The sequence below is a fragment of the Amphiprion ocellaris genome, chromosome 9, assembly GCF_022539595.1.
Source record: "Amphiprion ocellaris isolate individual 3 ecotype Okinawa chromosome 9, ASM2253959v1, whole genome shotgun sequence".
NCBI lineage: Eukaryota > Metazoa > Chordata > Actinopteri > Pomacentridae > Amphiprion > Amphiprion ocellaris.
The window spans coordinates 23,630,983-23,650,019 of record NC_072774.1 but is presented as its reverse complement, the minus strand read 5'-3'; the positions used below and the strand labels follow the sequence as shown (position 1 = coordinate 23,650,019).

The window sequence follows — 19,037 nt, the reverse complement described above, 5'->3', positions numbered from 1 at the left end:
TGCTTTAAAGCTGAGATACCTGATGTTTGTGTCACGATCTGCGCGTTTACTACGCAGAAGAAGACGCTGTTGGTTATTGTTCTCTAGCTCAGACATCCATGAATATCTTTACAGCCGCTCAGTCTCCCTTCTGAAACTGACAGCAGGTTTGTTGATGCTGTGGTTGTCAGATTTTGGGACAATACAGCAGCAGGTTGTGTGAAAATAAGATTAGAAGCTGGAACTCTTGTGCCACCATCATTCTGCCCTTATTTGCATCCACAGCTCACTGTTTTGCTTAAGTTACTCCATTTGGTCAGCGTTACTCTGGTGCTGTGATTGTAAAATGTAGTCCTGTTGTTAAGGTTTACATACAGTCCTGGTTGTGTCTTTGAAGCAACTTTAGTTGACATATTTGACCTGACATCACCTTCAGTTTAGCGTGTATGGAAATAAATCAATCAAAACAGCTGTTTCTAAAATCCATACAGAGCACGACATCTGTTTCAGGGATGGAAAGATCACATCAGACTGTTCAGTTGACATTTCTCACATTAGGGCTGCAAAAGTTAAACTGGGGTTTCTGAAATGATTATGGCTAAATTCAGAATTAGCAGTTAATAAATATTAATATTTGTTTTTCCCTATAATGTTTGAGACAGTCAGTAGGTCACACACACCTGTATTCACCTGAGTCACTTTATTTTTCTGTGTTTTGTAGAAATGCATCTAAAGCACAGCAGTCGAATATATATTTACACTTCAGATAACCACAGAATTCATGTTTAAATCTGAATAATGTTTCCGCTTATGAGGTTGTGTGAGTTCACTGCTGCAAAATAAAGTGCAGCTCAAGTGTTTTTTAAGTAGCAGCAGATATTTTAACCCGTCTCTGGTCCAGTTTAAATGTCACATCTCTGCTGTCTGAATGCTTTCTCTTGTCTTTTTCTGGTATCAGGCTGCAGTCACTTATTTTACTGTTAGGAGGAATTCATATGAAAGCATACGGAAACGTATCAAGAATGGTGTGTGTTTAATAGTAGGTTCCTGAAAGTCTTGGTAGATGTGAAGGTTCTGTGGGACCCCAGAGACTCAGTGGTTTGGATTAATGTATTTGTAAAAGTCTGAACGTTGACTTTGGTGCAACGACTGAGGTAGAACTGTAAAACAGGCTGAAAAAAGTCCTGTTTGTGTGAAAAATGAAACAATAAATCAATGAATTCAGATAAAAACTGCAAGAATAGCAGAGAATGAAATTCACGCTGCACAATAAAAATCCAGAGTTCATATAAAAACATTTACTCTTCAAATGAAGGCGATAATGAGATTCACAAATGAAGCAGCCACATGAAAGATTTAACACACTTCACAGGAATCATCTTTTATTTGAAAAGAATGACTCCACATAGGAAAAATAATGAGCGGGTCCTGACTTAATAAAACACCTGAGTGTGTAAAGTTCTGCATCCAACAAATCCATCTTTAATCTTCTCTTGTTTGATGTGAAAAGCACAAGAAGAATATTGTAAGTGTGTTTCTTGATGGAAGTGAGTGATAACAGGCTGTCAGTGAACAGATGTTGGGAACTATAAAGGATTAGTTCTGTGCTGCTGAACTCTGAATTGATGCTGAAACATGCAGTGGATCATTATGTTGAAGCATCTACACACACACACGCACGCACACACACACACACACACACACAGTTTAACAAAGTGAGCATCTGATTGTAAAAACAGTTTGACCTCTGCTGTGTGCTGTAGTTGGAATAATAAGACAATGTATAGAAATCTTTCAGTGATAATTCAGTGCTGCTCGTTTAAAATAATCAGTGTTCAGCCACAACATTAAAACACTGACACTTGACTGATTATCCTGTCATAGTGTCACCTGTCCCAGCTAGGATACGTATAATGAACAAACTGCTGTGTTGGAAGCAGATAGAAGCACCTTGTACAGAAAAAAAGACAGAGATACTTACAGTCTGCAGCTTTTCCCTAAACTCCTCATCTTATATTTTGTCTTTTTCTTGTGAGAAACATATAAAATTCTTCACGCTTAGCCTTCGATACAATATGAGTCAGCCTACTCAGCACCTTGAATTATGTTTTAATGCCATGTTTTTACCTGTGCTCAGACTGTTGAACTCTGCAGGGCTGCAACTGAAGCAATAAAACTGTTACAACCAGAAGAATAGAGCTGAGCAACATGTTCATTTAACAGAACAAGCAGCTGTAATTACAATCAGACCTACTCTTGTCCTAATAATTTGGTGCGATATTGATAATCCTGTTAACATTCGCACACTTTCTTACAGTTTTCCCTCCTGCTTTGGCTGCTGCAGCTGCGTTACTTTCTGTTGTTTTACTTGTTTAAATTCTTCATATTTCTCTGATACTATAGTCTGTATAATGTGTCCCTCTGGTGTCTTAGACCTGTCCATGTCTGTGTATCTACTCTCAGATGTACATCGCTTTGTTTACTAAGCAGCTTCGTACGTTTATCCTGACTGTGGTTGTTCGGTTTAGTGGGCGAGATAACGTAAAGATTCCCTGGATATATTGAAGCTGCTTTGTAGTTCCGAATCCAGATCTCCAATCAGCTGTCTTCACAGCATCTCACGGACTTCACAGAGTGGGTCAAGACCTGCAACAAATAACATCTGCAGTAGTCTCAGTACTGCAGTAACATCTGCAGTATTCTCAGTACTACAAGAACATCTGCAGCATTCTCAGTACTACAAGAACATCTGCAGTAGTCTCAGTAAGACAGTAACATCTGCAGTATTCTCAGTACTACAAGAACATCTGCAGTAGTCTCAGTAAGACAGTAACATCTGCAGTATTCTCAGTACTACACTAACATCTGCAGTAGTCTCAGTAAGACAGTAACATCTGCAGTATTCTCAGTACTACAAGAACATCTGCAGTAGTCTCAGTAAGACAGTAACATCTGCAGTATTCTCAGTACTACACTAACATCTGCAGTAGTGTGAGTACCACAGTGACATCTGCAGTAGTGTGAGTACCACAGTGACATCTGCAGTAGTGTCAGTACTACAGTAGTCTGAGTACTACAGCAATACCTCCTCCTGACAGGCTGTTTTTGTTTTCTGGATCAGGATGGAGTTGTTTGATGCCCTCAGCGTGGTGTCAACCAGCGGAGCCTTTGTGGTTCGCAGCCAGAGGCGATAGTTTTAGTGCTCTGAGTGGGAGAGAGAGAGAAAAGGCTGATGGAGGAGGCGGGAGAAGGTCTGAGCAGCGTTTATACACTGGAAAACGTCTGAGCAGCTCTGAATTCAGCACAGGGTTTTAGTCTTTAATCCCACTGTGAGGAAATCAGCGTTTTTAAGCAGCAAACATTTAGAAATATCAAAAGAAAACTAAAAATTAACAAAAAATGTACACAAGTACTAATTCAGAATTAACCATATTGCACATGTCATTTATATTTTTGTATTGCATAGATTCTGTCATGCGTATAAACACTGATAGAGAAATATTTATAGTGCACAGATTGTCAGATTCTTGTGTATGAAGAAAAATGGTTTTAAATGCGCAAAATATTCATAGTGCACAGGTTTAAGTGTGTTGATTCGGGCCATTTGTCCACCTTGAAAGGTTAAATTTTTAGTCATTTCTGGTGATGCTGAGATCTTATATCTGCCTAGATGTTTGTTTGAAACCAGGAAAGTCTATTTTAACCAAACTATGCATGCATGGTGATGGTATGTTGTACATCTGGTCGTTATTTTAATCATTTGGCTATTGGTAAAAATTCAAACAAAAGGCAGCAGTAGGGGCCAATGTGTGGTTGTTTTCATAGACTGTATAATAGAACCATCATGATGCCACCTTCTGGTTTATGGATTCCTGTTTAAAAGCCTTATGTTTGACAATTTTAGCTGTTATCATTTTGGGGGTTTTTGGAGCCAGAAGTGACCATGTTTGCATGAGGTGGTGGATCTGACACCATGCACAATCATACTGCATTTGAGACCATAAAATCATTATGAAAATGTTAACTGAAGTAATAAATCAAGTTAGAAGTTTCTATACCTTCTGACTTCTTCTTGCAAACAGAGTAACTGCCCCCTGCTGATCATTAGAGAAATTACCTGTTCTTTTATGAATCTGACTATTTTCAAGGGCAGTAGTACATAAGTACTACACATAGATGTATTTTTACCACCAAGGAACATTCCCATGCATGTATAATCCTCTGGCCTCCTTTGCTGGACATGCTGCCAGAATCAGAGCCTAATGTTGCCTTTATCAGCGGTGAATATTAGACTGATGCAGAGAGAGTAAAGCCTGGATCGGTGTTGTGTTGCTGTTGTCGTTAGCATGCTACTTGTAGCCAACAGTGGGGCACAACTCTGCCAGGAACAAACTGGATTATGTGATTAGAGGAAATTATGTGGAGTGGCAGAACACACACTGAGCAGCTGTGAATCAAACCAAGGAAAATGTTTGAGTCAAAGTAATAAAAAATATCATAAAACGTTAGAACTAAACACAGAACAACAGCCGAAACTGTGTCCTAATTCTCTGCTATGATTTTTTTTCTGACCTCATGTTGAGTTTTTTGTGTGTTTACACTCAAAAAGTGAGTAAAATAAATGAATAATGATAGAAAATGTATTTCAATTAGTAATGTGTGGGATAAAACTAACTCTTCTGTTGTCTCACAGTGTTGTGTATGAGGAAACAGAAATGATATTCACAGTCAGTTACAGTTCCATTCAGCAGACTGACTGCATACAGTATGTACTACACAGTATACAGTGCTATATACCGTGTTTTTGTAGTATGTGGATTTGCAGTTGGTACAAAAAATGTAAATACTCTGCACATATATTTGGTTTTGTTGGGTTTCCCTGTATAGACTTTGTAAGGTTACACATGCTCAATGTTAATGAAACTGAATTGAATTGAATTTTGACATGTTTGCCAGTCTTTAAGAATATCACAGAAAGTTTTTAACTTAACAGTCATCTAAATAGTTTCGCCAACCTGTAATACACATTTTTTGTATTTTAGGTGTCTACAAAGAACCACTGAGCATAATTAATTTTAAAAAATCATCAAAATTCCATCATTAATCAGAGCCGGAAGCTGTAAAACAAAAAGAATCGTCAGATTTTCACCCAGTTGCATTCAGCATGGTGAAACATCTGGATGTGCAGAGAAGTATGAAAAACACAGAGTTGGTTGTAAAAATGTACTTGGGGAAAAAATGCTGTACATGTTTTAAAAAATTTGGGAAAATAAATAATGATTTATGGCATTATGAGCATGCTACACTGCTCAAAAACATTTTGGAATTCTCTATAGTTCTAGCCATGGTAGTGCTGTTTCCATGGATGTGCACGACTTTATACAGTGAGTAAAAGTTTAAAGAAACACTTAATTGGGCTTCCGAGGGTTAAAGCTAGTTGGTAGTAGAGTCAGCACACAGCTGCAGCTTAAAAAACACAATGAATGCACAAACACCTCTCACTAGTTTAGCTGTTTGCATTTTTTTGAATTGCAGTTTTAGCATTTCATGTAGTTCTCTTGAGAAATGTAAAAAAAAAAAGAAGTACATTTCTTGCAAAATATTTGTAAGAGCACTTGAACATTCCTCTACACCACAGTCGTAGTAAAGCTGCACAGTGCTGGGACACAGCTTTCATCCCACTCGCATTATAAGACAAAGCCTTGGCATCCTCATTAGCTTTACAGCCCTGCTTCGTTTCTGTTGCTTAGTAACAGATGCCAGCTTAGCTTCAGTGTTGGATATTTCATCACGTTGCTCATTTTGCACGAGAATGTTAAGAGTCTGCAGAAAGCAGAAGGTGACTGAGGCCACAAGACAGATTTGAGAGTTGAAGTCGACCAGGAGGTGAAATTATTACAGCATGGCGGAGCAGAAATATTCTGCCAAGTCATGATTCCTGCCTCGCTCCAGCTGTCTGGATCGCAGCGCAAATGTCAGATCATCCTGATTTATTAGAACTGGTTGGTTAGATTGTCCTGATTCAGTCACTGATTGGTTAGAGCTCACCAACATGGAAACAGGTGAAGGTGCTCAGTGTGGTCTAAAGTTTTCTGTCTCTTTCTCTGCCATGAGAAGCCTGTGAAGCTGGAAGTAGAGTTTCTGCAAACAAATATCGACAGTTTATCTGACGCTGGCACACCAGACTAATGTTTTCTACCGAGTGCTTGATCAGATGTGTGAACAAATGGCTGTTAAATGTGCTGAATGTGTTTGAGGTTCAGGAGTACCACAGTCTTTTCCTTCAGTCTGACAGTAACTTTGCTGTTTAGTCTCCTTCATACCACCACTAAAATGATTTTAATGCTGCGACTGAGAGTTATTCAAGAATCTTTTTTTGTCACATGCTCATACAGTATGCGCGGTGAAATGCAACGTGACTGTTTCTCAAGGCTGTGCAATAACAATTATGAAGGACAAATCTTTAAAGAACTACACAAAATTAGATTTATTCACTACGTACAACACTGAGTTGTATTTACAGATTTATCAAAGTAACATCCTTTTTTCTCTCTTTTTTCTTTTCTGTTCCAGACATTTCCAGAATATCATACTACGCAGGTGAGTCCATTATTTTTATTTAAACACAGGCAGGTGTTGGTGTAACTACCTGTCAGCTTTTGGTAACGCAGTTTCAATTCTTTAAAACATGTAATCAAAAATCGTATCCATGGGGTATGTGTAAATGTGAATGCTTGATGAATTCCTGCACCAATCCTGTATTGTCAAACTCGCCTTTGCACGCTTGTCAAATAAGTCAGAATTTAGAGCCCAGTCTAATATTTCATTATAAGCAGAAGTAACATCATCCATTTAAATGGAAAAGACAGTTTCTGGTCAGTTTATACATAAAGACTCGATGTTCTTTGGTCTAAATGTTGACTGGTACTGGTGTTGTCAGATCACGGAGAGGGTGGAGGTGGAGCTTCATGGTTTTAGACGTATAGATGTGACATTTGGTGGTCCTTAGCGCCACTCTCCCTCCGCAGCTGTTGCTAGGTAACTGTTGATGGATGAAGGATGCTGTATGTGAGTCATTCCTGAGAACCACCAGAACTTGATTTACATTTCTTAAAACTCTTCAGAGAGATGTGTTGCCAAAGCTGAAATTAGGTTTGAGGTTAACTGAAATTTATCCAACTTTGCTGGAAAATAGCAGCAGCATGGCACCCAGTGTACATAGACTCGAAGAACTTCCCGGGAAAACTCACTGAAATAGTTTTAAATGGTGAAAGACTCAAACATCTGGTTCACACTGAGGTGGCAGCATCTATTCCTCTCTATAACTTCAAGATGAGCCTCGTTTTCACCAAGTGATTGTTTGAACCGAGCTTACACTTTATTTATTGTTGGGTTGTCTGAAATACATCTTTACGCAGGACATATTTCTAAATCCTTTCAACTCTATTTTACAAAAATGGAAAAACTTGGAAAAATGCTGAAAAATTAGTCATAATCTTCAGAGGAAAAGCAAAACTTAGTACTATCAATATGATTTTATAGCTAGGGAAATGGTTTATTTTTGACAAACATTTAATTGAGCCTATACATAAAGTGATCTGGCTGAAATATCGTGATTTTTAACTTGGATTTGATTAATTTTCTCGACAGAAATGCATGAGTTGTCCAAGGAGCTTCAGAAAAGTTGGAAATTCAATGATTCCTTCTGTTTGTACAGTCTGTGGCTCTGAGAAATAGTGTTATTTTGGTGTGTTTTTGTAAAGATAGCATGACTTTTAAGCCCACTTTTTGAGGATTAGACAGTTAATCCAGAGGTGCCACATTAGTTGCATTTCGTAGCCGAGCAATGCTTTCCACATTTGCCAGATTCTTTTCCATCTTTGTCAGTAGAAATTGAGAAATTTTTCCAAAATCAGAACTTTCCTTGCTTTGTTTTTGTAGCAAGACCCTCTTTAACTTTCCTTCTGACTTCATTTGATGCCTTCATTCTTCCTATTGCAGTTTTAAATTCAGTTCTGCCTAGTCTGACAAAACTAGAAACACTGTGCTGCATGGAGGAGAAAATCACAGTATCCAGTGCTATGATTTTTTTAAAGCAAAATGTTGCAATTATTATGTGCGTAGCTTCATATTTCTCATTGCTGTGTGATTTCTGGATCACACAGCACTAGATGCAGTGAAAAATAACTTCATCTTCTCAAAATTAGCTCTTAAACATAGCAATGTGTGGCACAACACACAGCTATTATAAAATTCTGTATTCAGCTTGTCTTCATAATGCAACTGCATAATCACATTTAGTAAAACAAGCTTCTCTGGTGGAGTGAAATCTGCAAGAAGGGAACGCGCTGTCTTCATCCTCCACGCTGTCAGTGCTGTCAGCCTTCTGCAGCTGGAAGCTTAGCGTAGCTTAGCATCCTGCGCCCTGTCACATCACAGGGATTGAATGTCAGAGTGTTTTACTGCAGGTCGAATCTGTCTGGAGGACAGAGGGCAGCAGAGACCGACGGACAGACGGACGAGGAGGAGGACTTATGGAAGGAAACGTTCAGAGTGGTGACGGGTCAGAGAGAGGAATGTATGTTGTAGAGGCTGATCCTGGTTAAACCTTGTGTTTGTGGAGTTTGTTCATATGAGGGTTTATTAGTGTATTGATTAAGGCACATGCACACACACTCACACACTCCCTCCCTCTGGTCCTGCCTGTCAGCGATCCGAGCAGCTTTTTGCAGCAGCTTACACAGAGAACACAGCGGAGGAGAAACGCTCACTCCGTTTCCTGTCCAACCCTCACCTACCTGCTTACTGCTGCTCCTCTGAACACTCTCAGTGTTTGTGCTCTCAGTTTGTCTGCTCGAGGGGTTCCTCGTACTAAACGTTGTGCATCAGTTTGACTGCGGCACTCTGAGGTTGGGTGGTTGGATGTTGTGATGAAGACTAAAGGACGCACAGCTGACTGAGACGGATTTAAAGACGCTCCTGCAAAATCCTTTCTACGATCTTTTCTTTGCTCTTCATCCAGGTCTCAGTCTCTTCGTCCCTCAGCAGCATCAGATACCTGCTCTGACCTGGTTAAACTCCTGCAGCATCAAGGCTCTGCTGCTCTCTGGGGTTTCTTTCCTCCTTCATCCCGTCGCTTTATTCCTACGCCTCTCTCTCTCTCTTTGCGATTCATATTCTTTCTATTCATTCTTTTTTGATCCTTTTGCTCTAATCTCTTCTTTCTTTTCCCTGTTTGCTCTCCTTCTCCCTCCTTCCTCTCCCTCACTATGCTCTATTTCTCTCTGTCCTACATTTTAGTCTCTAGTTTTCAGTGATGCCTCTTTTCTTCTTTCTCTGCTGTGTTTTTCCTTTTGGACAACTCTGTGGATTTACAGAACAAAACTACCACCATTCTTGGAGAATTGTGCTTTGATATAATTATGTGGAATATGCTGTCAGTAATATTTTGTAAGCTGGAAATGTGGCATTTATGGCTGGAGGGAAGAAACCGTCTTTGATACGTTGGATCAGTAACTCTGCTCTGATGACCCGAATCTGATATTTGCGAGGATTTATTTGACCGTGAAGAAATCATCCGTCAGCTCATGAGCCTTGAGTCTGTTTTGGAAGTTTCCATCTTTTACTGAAGTGTCCTTCAGCAAATTACTGTATTATCTGCCTCCTCAGGGGTCGAATGCCCCGAGCTGAAGGAGCCAAAACGAGCTTCCTGACAGGAGATCAGTAGAGATCACATTGCACAATGTTAAAGGTATTTCTCCAGGTGAAAGGTCACGACACAAATCGGACGGATTGATTACTCAGACTTCCTCAAGAAATGAAATGAAGATTCAGCAGGCTGCAGAGGAGAGAGTCGCAGTCTTGTGATCGGTAGCTGGATATTTTTCACCAGACATTCAGATTCGAGTTTATTTTGGTTGTTTAGTAATTAGATTATTATGCAAAACAAGGCATGACTTCAGATGAACTTTGTCTGGACAGATTTAGCATCGAGGCTGGAGGAAAAAGCTCTGCCTCAGTTGAAAATGAAAACATTTGCAGCTCCTCTATCAGTTGGACTCTGATAAATAATGGATGTCGCTGGTGTTTTCTCTACCTGCTGTGTCACCAAATTTCAGAGTACAAAGGATATTTGACATCCTCTCTTTCTCCTTATTGGATTATTTGCTTTACTGGAGTTAGTTTCAGCCCTGGGTTTTTATTGATTTTATTTGTTTTTCTATCATGGATGCATCTGTAACCAGCGAGAACAAAGTGAGCAGCACAGCAAATCACACTCTTTAACTTTTTGAGGTCATTTTTGGACAGTTCCAGCTACTTTTCTTTGACTTTTTAAAATTTGTCTACCTTTTTTTTGTTTGTTTGTTTGTTTTGGAAAAGCCAGATTAGGATTTGGTCCTAATCTGAAGCTCTATGCTGTTTTTGGGGCCCAGAAGTTTAGTCTGGGCCCGGTGGCCCGACCTGCTCCCCTTACAGAACCAATGGAAAACAGCGGCTGCATCCCTCTCTGCTGGAGTAAAGGGGCCTGTATCTATGCACAGCATCCCTTACCAAGTATGTACTGAAGAGTGTTAGCAGTAAAATTTGTTTTTACTATCAGTAAACCTTCACCAGTTACAGCTAACAGTAGGTCCATGTTACCAGACCATTTTCTACTTGTAGTTTGAACCTTTGTGCAGCTTCTGGCAGTTTTAATCAACCCAATAGGACGTCTTTTAGGGCAGAAATAGAAAATCTGCTGTGTAGGTCTCAGTGCTGCTTGGTGAAACTCAGAGGAGATTCATGTTGATTGGTTAAACTCAGAGAGGACAACAAGCACCACTTTTCTGTCCTCTTGATGTGTTTGTTGAGTAGCAGTCTGGCTAACATATCAAACCTCCATTGTGCTGTTTCCTATGTGCATAAAAACTTCTATTTGTTGTTGCCCTGTTGCACATTTGGAGTTTAAATCGCGGTTAAAAAAAAAAACGCTGCAGTTGAAAATAGAAGGCTGAAAGGGCCAATTATAGTGTCGTTCCTGTAAAAGTTCTTGAGTTCTGATTCTCCAATAATTGTTTGTTGGCACAGTGTTTTTTTAGTTAACTTGCTGTTTCATGATGGTTTAATCAGACAGGGACAAAACTGAGCTGCGTATTCTATCACCTTCTAACAATATGCTGCTTATGTGCTATAAGATGCCTAAATTTTGTTTTCTGCTTCAGCTGTGTGTCAGTATTTATTCATGATGAGGTCCAGTTGCTGTGATGTCTGACTTCATTCAGAATTCCAGTTCTTAATAACTAGAATAACCTCAGATTGTCCCAGCAGTTCATGCATGATGACGGGTTGTTTACTGTGCTTAGTTTAATATAGCAGGGCAGTGTGAAGATGAAACTTACTAAACAATAACATATATTTATTAATCTCTTTATTTATCTATTGCTGGGTTAAGAACACAGTTGTGCATCCTATGAAATGGGTTGTACTGAACTGTTAGTATGTTGGAAGATGGAAGTTAAGTTACTCTGAACCTCAGATGAAGTCTTTATACAAACATTAGATGATTTACATTATGGATAGTTGAGGCAGGCCATATGAAATATAAAATTTCTAGGAGAAAAAATAATACTGTGTGCAAGTGTCTCGATGAAAACAGTGGGCTAGATTATCCCTTTAAAGAGAGCTTTGATATATTATGAATTATAAACACAGTAGCTGATGTTGTATATTTCTGAACATGTATGAAAAAGAATGTTGTTCCGTGAAGAGATTTATGCTCCACAACAAAAGTGTTTAGTAAACACATGTACACACTTAGTGCTGCTCCTTCAGCTCACATATATATTATCTGTTACATATAATGATTACACACATTTCCTTTCTGTACAGATGATGTGATCCTTGACATAAAGGCATACATGGATAAGTAATGCTGGAGAGGGGGAGGTTCAGGGAGGAAGATGAGAAGGCGGAAGGAGTAGAGGTGGTTCAATAGGACAGAAGGATCAAATGGAGATGGAAGAGAGACGAGATGAAGGACAAAAGGATGCAGGAAGACAGATACCGAGGTTATTTGGAAACAAAAGAGAGAAGGAAAAATCGAAACCGTAGAAAAGAATAAATGTGGAGTAAGCACAGTAAAGAGGTGTCATCGTCTCCCACAGGATCAGTGGAACCCCAGTAACCCAGAAACCAGTTAGACCAGCAGATAAACCGTCCTGCTGATGGAGCTCAGATTTTGACACTGAGAGGAGCTGCTGGTCTGCTTCATTGCATTCATCCTCCTGAGAGCTAATGAGGCATGAATGTGTGAATTTAGTGCATTTACATTGAAGTCGTGCAAATGACAGCAGCTAATAACCAAGGAGAAATTTTTGAATTGAATGATGCTGAATGTGCCTTTCTGTATGTTTTGTGTTCTTGCATTGTGCAACGTGAGTTAATCCATCAGCTTTAATCACTGCAGGTTTAGAACAAAGGTTAGGCGCTGCAGTATGTGCTCCAGATCTGGAATGAAGATGGGGTTGTAAAGGCTCACAGGGCTTAAGGATCAGGCTAATTCCTGGGAAGGTCTTCAGTGGGTCAAATGAGCAAGAATCTGGGTTGCCAATGAAATCACAATGTGAGAGATGACCTCTGACAGTATTTATTTTTAACAGTTTGGTCAATATTTGTGCAACACTTCTGTCACTGAAACGGAAAATGCTCTTTTAAGATGCAATTTAGATGGAATTTTAAAATATTTTTTCCCTATAGCTGTGCAGCTATTTTGCATTATTGGAGAGACTAAAACATGATGCAGTCAGATAATTATAGGACGTAAAGTGTTTTAGGGTGTTTGTATGTTCAGTCTGACTCAGTGGATGTAGACTGTCAGTTTGATTCTGATAAAAAAAAAAAAAACAAAACGCAGCATTATCCTCCCTGTGTGCTATAAGTGTGCTGCTGTTTTCAAAATTTCCTTTGCTGTAGAAAACAACAACTTCTGAGCACCAAGCTTCACACTGAAAATGACGAGTTTAGATGACGTTTTGGGTTGTTCTCTAGTGCAGATATGTTTGTGGCTGTTTTAGTGAATGACTGTAAAGACCTAAAAAGAACATATTTAGGACTTTTCAGGAAAAAATATATCATGATAAAATGTTTAATTTCAGTCAATATAGGTAATTACTGATCATTTATAAAGACATATTTTCAAATATACATCAACAGGAAAAGATTTATTATGAATTTAGTCCCTTTAGCCTGCTGATCAGGTTACACAGGTTATAATTTTAACATAAGCACAACAATGAATAAATTTACACAAATAAATATGGATAATGTAATGATCTTACCTTGACAACATTAAATAAAGAAAGTAAATATAACCCAAATGTGCACAGAGAGCGACCAGGGCAAAATTTTTTTCATGCAACTGAATTTTCATGGTTGTTTGCATCGGATGCATTTGACTGAGTAAGACTTTTTGCTGCCATTTTATTGCCTAAATGTGTTCACATTTGCTGATGTGACGTTCCTACATGTTCACGGAAAGTTTCTATGTCCAAGTGGGATAATGGGTGCAGTTTTGTTGTTTGTTATTATATTTTCATGGTGTAATGCACAAGAAGCTGCTGTTTAGAAGGAGTCAAAGGTTTCTATGCTGGAAATGATCAAAAACAAGAGTCCCTAATGTGTGCAACAGACTGTAGCTTTATATCCAGAGTCATTCACAACTAATTTACATTATTTATTGCCGGACTAAACAGAACTTCTAATCAGCGTCAAGTGACATTTAAGCAAAACCAGCCGACTCAAAGTATCTGCTAATATTTTATCATTTATCATGAGTACATACAGAACATTACATGGACTCCTTCTAAAACTGTTCAGATGAACACTAGCGGAAAACAAAAACACACTTTCCTGGTTATGCGTGATGTAACAGGATTTAAGGCATAAAGTGTCTGAATGCAGGTATTTTACTTCTCTAATAGGATTTAGGAAAGCCGTATATAGTATTTAGGTTACCGTTCCATGTATGTGATTTCGTATGCAGAGTTGTGTTACAACATTACAGAGCTTATTATTTAAACTGATTACTGAGTGAATGAGTGAAATGCAGCAGATGGCCGACTGTGACTCTGGTGCAGTTGCTTCTATTTAAAAATCAGTTGCAGTCGAAATAATGGCCCCAATACATTTTTTAACATGTTCCTCTGAGACGAAGCATGAAAGCTGCTGCTGCTGAAACAACCCGAGATCAGTTGGACAACCGCATCAGAAATCCTCCACAGTCTGAGCAGTTTATTTACAAAGCAGATCTTAGTGTGAAATCACCCGCTGAAAAACACTGCAAACTTTGGTGTGCTGCGTTTCACAAAATATGCTGTGAATGCCGTTTTAGAGGCAGGATATGGTCGGGTTTATGCATAATGTGAAACTGAGAAATAATCAAAGAAGCCCACGGTGTGGACTAGATGCGTTTCAGGGGCAAATAGTGTAGCTTAACTTTGAAATGCAGGCTTGTTAGATTTGTTTGAATTTTTAAATATGTTAGAAGCAAGCATTAGGTGGGAAATCCTTGAAATTTGAAGCATTCCCAGCAAATACGCAGAGCTGATCTCCTCATGCCTCTTTTCAGCAGCCTTTAAAATAGCAGAGAAGGGATTATGAAGGTTTTCTGCTGCAAGGCTTCAAAGTTGTGGTTAACTTGAGAGAGCCAGTATAATGTTCTGTTCATTAGGTTTCATCAGAGAGTCATTAGAAAGACTGTTGGTATTGTTATAGATGATTATATAGTGGTACTGTCAGTGGATTTGTTAGGGATTGTAATAAGCTACCTAATAATCTACTTGTATCATGGCTCAGTAGCTTCATTTTAATTGGATGATGATATAAGAGGAGCATTTATAATCTGATCTACACTAATCTGCTGTATTAAAGCCTTTAGGGTCTGTGGCCATCATACACTGACCTGTATATATTACAACTACACTATTAATAGTAATTGGAAAATCCAGCAGCCCAGTCGTCTGCAGAAACCAAAGATGTCAACTTTTTCTCTTTGCTTACAGTGTTTTCACAGTATTCATGTGTTTTTGAAGCGGCTAACCTCAATTCTGCCATTTCTCTAAAGTTCTTCTTAGATATCTGATATGTACCATTGCTGATTTTTGTTAAAGTGGCTGCATTCTGTCATTCATTAATACATTAATGTTCTTTTTGTCTTCATTGAGACAATCAGACTAGTAACAGAGTGAAACACCTGTATTTGTAAAACAGATGAGACTGGACAGTGCATACCGTGGCATAATGCATAGTAGTGCAATAACAAAAGACTGAGGCTGTCTCTGAAATCAGTCGCTACACTGTGCATGGCCACCCAAAGTATCCCACAATGCATTGTGGAAAAATAGTGCACAGCCGATGCTCACTAACCAGCAATATGTCCCATCATGCATTGCATCGAAGGAAAATAGTAAGAGAGAAAATTGAGGATTGGTGGCATTTACACAGATTTCTGATGTTATTTTACAATGTTAAGATGGATTTTTTTAGTGTTAAGACATATTTTATAGTGTTAAGACATGTTTTCTATGGAATATATCTTTTTTTTTATAAGTATAGCTTATTGAAATGACAACAAGCATGAGACAAATCCATTAGTTAAAATATTAAAATTCAAAATAAAATTTTGCATTAATTTGTTTAATGGAAGCTAAGTGATGTATCACAACACAAACAAAGAAAAAAAGTTATTTTTGTTTCTTAATTTTTGGAAAATACGCTGAGTGCAACATGAATTTATCACAGAAATGCCAGCTGATTCACTACTTAACTGGTCAGTCCGATTAGATTTAATTGAGTGACAGCAATGATGTGATGTGCAGTGATTAATACCATAGAGACTCAAGTATTTACTAAACTCAGAGAAAAAAAAACTCCTGTAAACAGCTGGAAGCAACAAACTAAACTTCAGCTCCTGTTTGTGAAAACTGGAATTACACTTATTATCAGTGAAGCTCATTTATCTGTTAAAGCATATGTTCGGCACAGTAGAGTTTTATTTTTGTGGACATTTCAGTTTGTAATTGATGTGAAATTATCAGGCAACAAGAATGAGGAAAGTGTTTTTGCTCTTTTGCTCTCTGTGATGCTTTTGAACCGATATTGGTGCTGAAATGTGGAAATATCCTTCCCTAAGTCTTTGTACACAGCCTAAAGCACTATTGCTTGTCTGTGTTTTATCTGTTAATGCGATGTCCTGCAGGTCAGACATGTTAAAAGAGATTCAGAAATGTTACTCAGTCTGACCTGGCCGCACCACTTTTATGGAAAACTGACATCAACATGTTCAGATGCCGTTAGATTAATGGAAATGTCTGAACTAGAGTCATGTTTCACAACAAAAGTGTGTAATAACCTAACGTACCCTCAGCAACACAACATAATCTAGGGGGCAGCTTCACTTCTGTATGTTTTAGAGACTTCTTTTCTTTATTTACAGAAATGTTTGGATTTTATCCCAGAACAAGTGAGCAAAAAAGATCATTTCACTGAAGATCAAGGTCAAGCCATCTGCTAGAAATCAAGTAAAACTGCAAAACATGCATGTGCCTTTATTGGAAATTAGATGAATGATTGATTCATAGAAAAAATAAATAACAGTAGCAATAAATTCCATGAAAAGTATGATGATATGATCAAAGTAGGTGTCTTTCAAGCTAAAACAATCCCTACAATAAGACCCCATAAAGGAATAATAGTGCATCGCCGCTGCATCGGGACTGTATAGACTCACAGTTATAATAGAGCAGAGTGCTGAGTCAAGTCATCAGATCATCACGTCCTCCTTTGCACTCAGGCATGTTTCACTTTCTGTCTTCAGGAGGCAACTCGAGGTCAAACTGTGCAAAGTGCTGAATCAACTTTAACTTAATCAGCCTACATCTTTGTCTCACTGTTTCTTCTTTCCTTTTATTCTCAGAAATAATACAAATGTGACAAACCGAGAAACGCTGACTGTAACTAAACATAGTTGTGTTTCTTGTCTCCATATTTTGTGGATAAATTTGATTTACAAAAAAGAGATCGTTAAAGACTTAATAACGTGGTGCAGAGTGACGATGACGCTGGTCAGTTTTATGTACTTTGCTGGAGATCGCATCTCAGTACTGGAAATGAGCCACTTTAAGAGCTTTTCCCTGTAGTGATGATGACTCAACAGAGCCTGCTGGGACATCTATGCAGTGACAAGGCAGGAAGCTTCAGGGTGTGACTTCTGCATTAAAATATGACAGTCCTCCAGTGAAAAGGGGCTTCGTCAGCAACTTCAAAAGGGTAAACAGGGGCAGAAGTAAGAATATGGCAACAATTTTTTCTTGCTTTCTGGCAGATTACAAATGTTTGCATCTATTGGGCTCCGCAGCATTTTTATTGCAGCCTCATATATTAGTCTTGTAAATGTGAAGCAAGATACACTCCTGTTTCCAGGAGGTAGAATATAAAACATAATTTTTCAGGAGCTCGTCTCAGTATTATGAATTTACTGATTACTCATTTATGTAAGTTAGGATTTAGTAACTTACATTGTGAGGTTTGTGACCAGAGAACTACAAAGTTACTGGATATAAGATAAAATAAAATATAATTTTATTAATCCTGAACAAAATTCTTGTGCCAGATATTGCTAAAAAAAAAAAAAAAAAAACAACAAAAGCAAAAATGACACAACATAAGAAATGCAGTGCCTAACGAATAGGAATGTACAATACACTACTGAAATACCATAAGTACACTCAAATTAAGCTAGACTAGAACATTATAAAGTAATGCCGGTAATGATACTGAGGTAATATCACACATGGTGATGGGATACTGCACCTGAAAAATAAGATGAACGTGAAATATCTCACATTACAGTGACAATATCAGACGGACTTAACTGATCGGTGTTCAATATTGTTATATATATTGATTTATTCCACTACAAAATCATGTGACGTCTTTGTTTTTGGCACCACCTTTACCTAATGTTGTCTTGCAAAAGCTTAAACCAGGCTTTCAGTGTTCCAGCTCATTGTGGTATGTTAATATATTGATAGGTTGGTATCGTATCTGGAATCGGTGTTGGCAGATGTCAGACCTGAGGTACTAGAATATGGTATAGAGAGAGAAGAAATCAAACTGATCTTGGAAAGGCTTCTGAACCATGAGCCAGAGGTCCTCCCAGTAAAGACCAGTACACCCAGAAAGATTTCCTTGGTTCTGATTCAGCGTCCTCCCTTTGCACTCACTCTTATTATCTCAGCAGTGTCCTCAGCTCTATCTGATTGGCCGTTAGATACCAAGTAACAGCCAATCACAACTATTGTTTATACAGAGAGACAGATGAGTACATCAGCAGAACAAAGCAGCTCTGATGAACAAGTAGAGCCGTGTGTGAAAGTGAGGTAGCTGCTGAAGGTTTATCGTATTAGCTGCTTTTGCAGTGGCTAAGGCTATGCTAATGCTAGCAGCTAAGCTAGGAGGCAGGGACAGAATCCCCTGAGACAGAGTCTGGAAAACAATAATTAATAATGTTCTGAGATCTGGACAATAGTGGGAAATAAAAGTGACAGAATAGAAAAAAAGATGACAAAAACAGAAGAACAGCAGACAGAACTGCAGGAGACAAACTGGTATTGATCAGATTGATTGATTTACACTGCAGGTAGGAAAGAACAACTAGGAAGTTCACTCACAGACAATCTGAGTAGCTTCCTGTTAAACCTAATCCTTGAATAACCTGTCTGTCTGGGTGATTGGAAGTCCAGCTTAAATGCACTGGGATTGATTTATTTAAATTTGTGATGTATGTTGAGTCCATTAGGTTCCTGTAAATGCACCACATGTCAGTGTGTTGTTGGTTTATATTGACTCGTTCGACAGACTCGCTAATTAGCTCCGCTTCATCAGACACAAGTCCAATCAGAGGCATGCAGTATTTGCATGTATGTGCATGTTTGACATACAAACATCCTTATTATAGTCTGTCTGTCTTGTTAGAGGTGTGTAATCTCTCCCCAATGAGTTTGTTTGGCATTAATTCCCTT

The 19,037-nt window shown here is 38.5% G+C and overlaps 1 protein-coding gene across 14 annotated transcripts in view; it reads left to right on the top strand.

Annotated features, from left to right (window-relative positions):
• The window catches only part of LOC111579833 (focal adhesion kinase 1-like), a 72,175-nt gene that overhangs the window by 3,371 nt on the left and 49,767 nt on the right, over positions 1 to 19,037 (top strand). For 3 of the 14 annotated variants that reach the window (XM_055013566.1, XM_055013569.1, XM_055013562.1), the window contains exon 2: positions 6,553 to 6,579. The exons of 1 other annotated variant lie outside the window; for it this stretch is intronic. Coding sequence is in view for 11 of the 13 variants with exons in the window: in XM_055013562.1 (XP_054869537.1) it covers positions 6,553 to 6,579 (27 nt within the window). In the remaining 2 variants the exon portion in view is untranslated. Of the gene's footprint in view, positions 1 to 6,552; positions 6,580 to 9,334; positions 10,534 to 19,037 lie in introns of those variants that run through there. 10 more of the 14 variants (XM_055013563.1, XM_055013564.1, XM_035955860.2 and 7 more) reach the window with 8 other exon arrangements.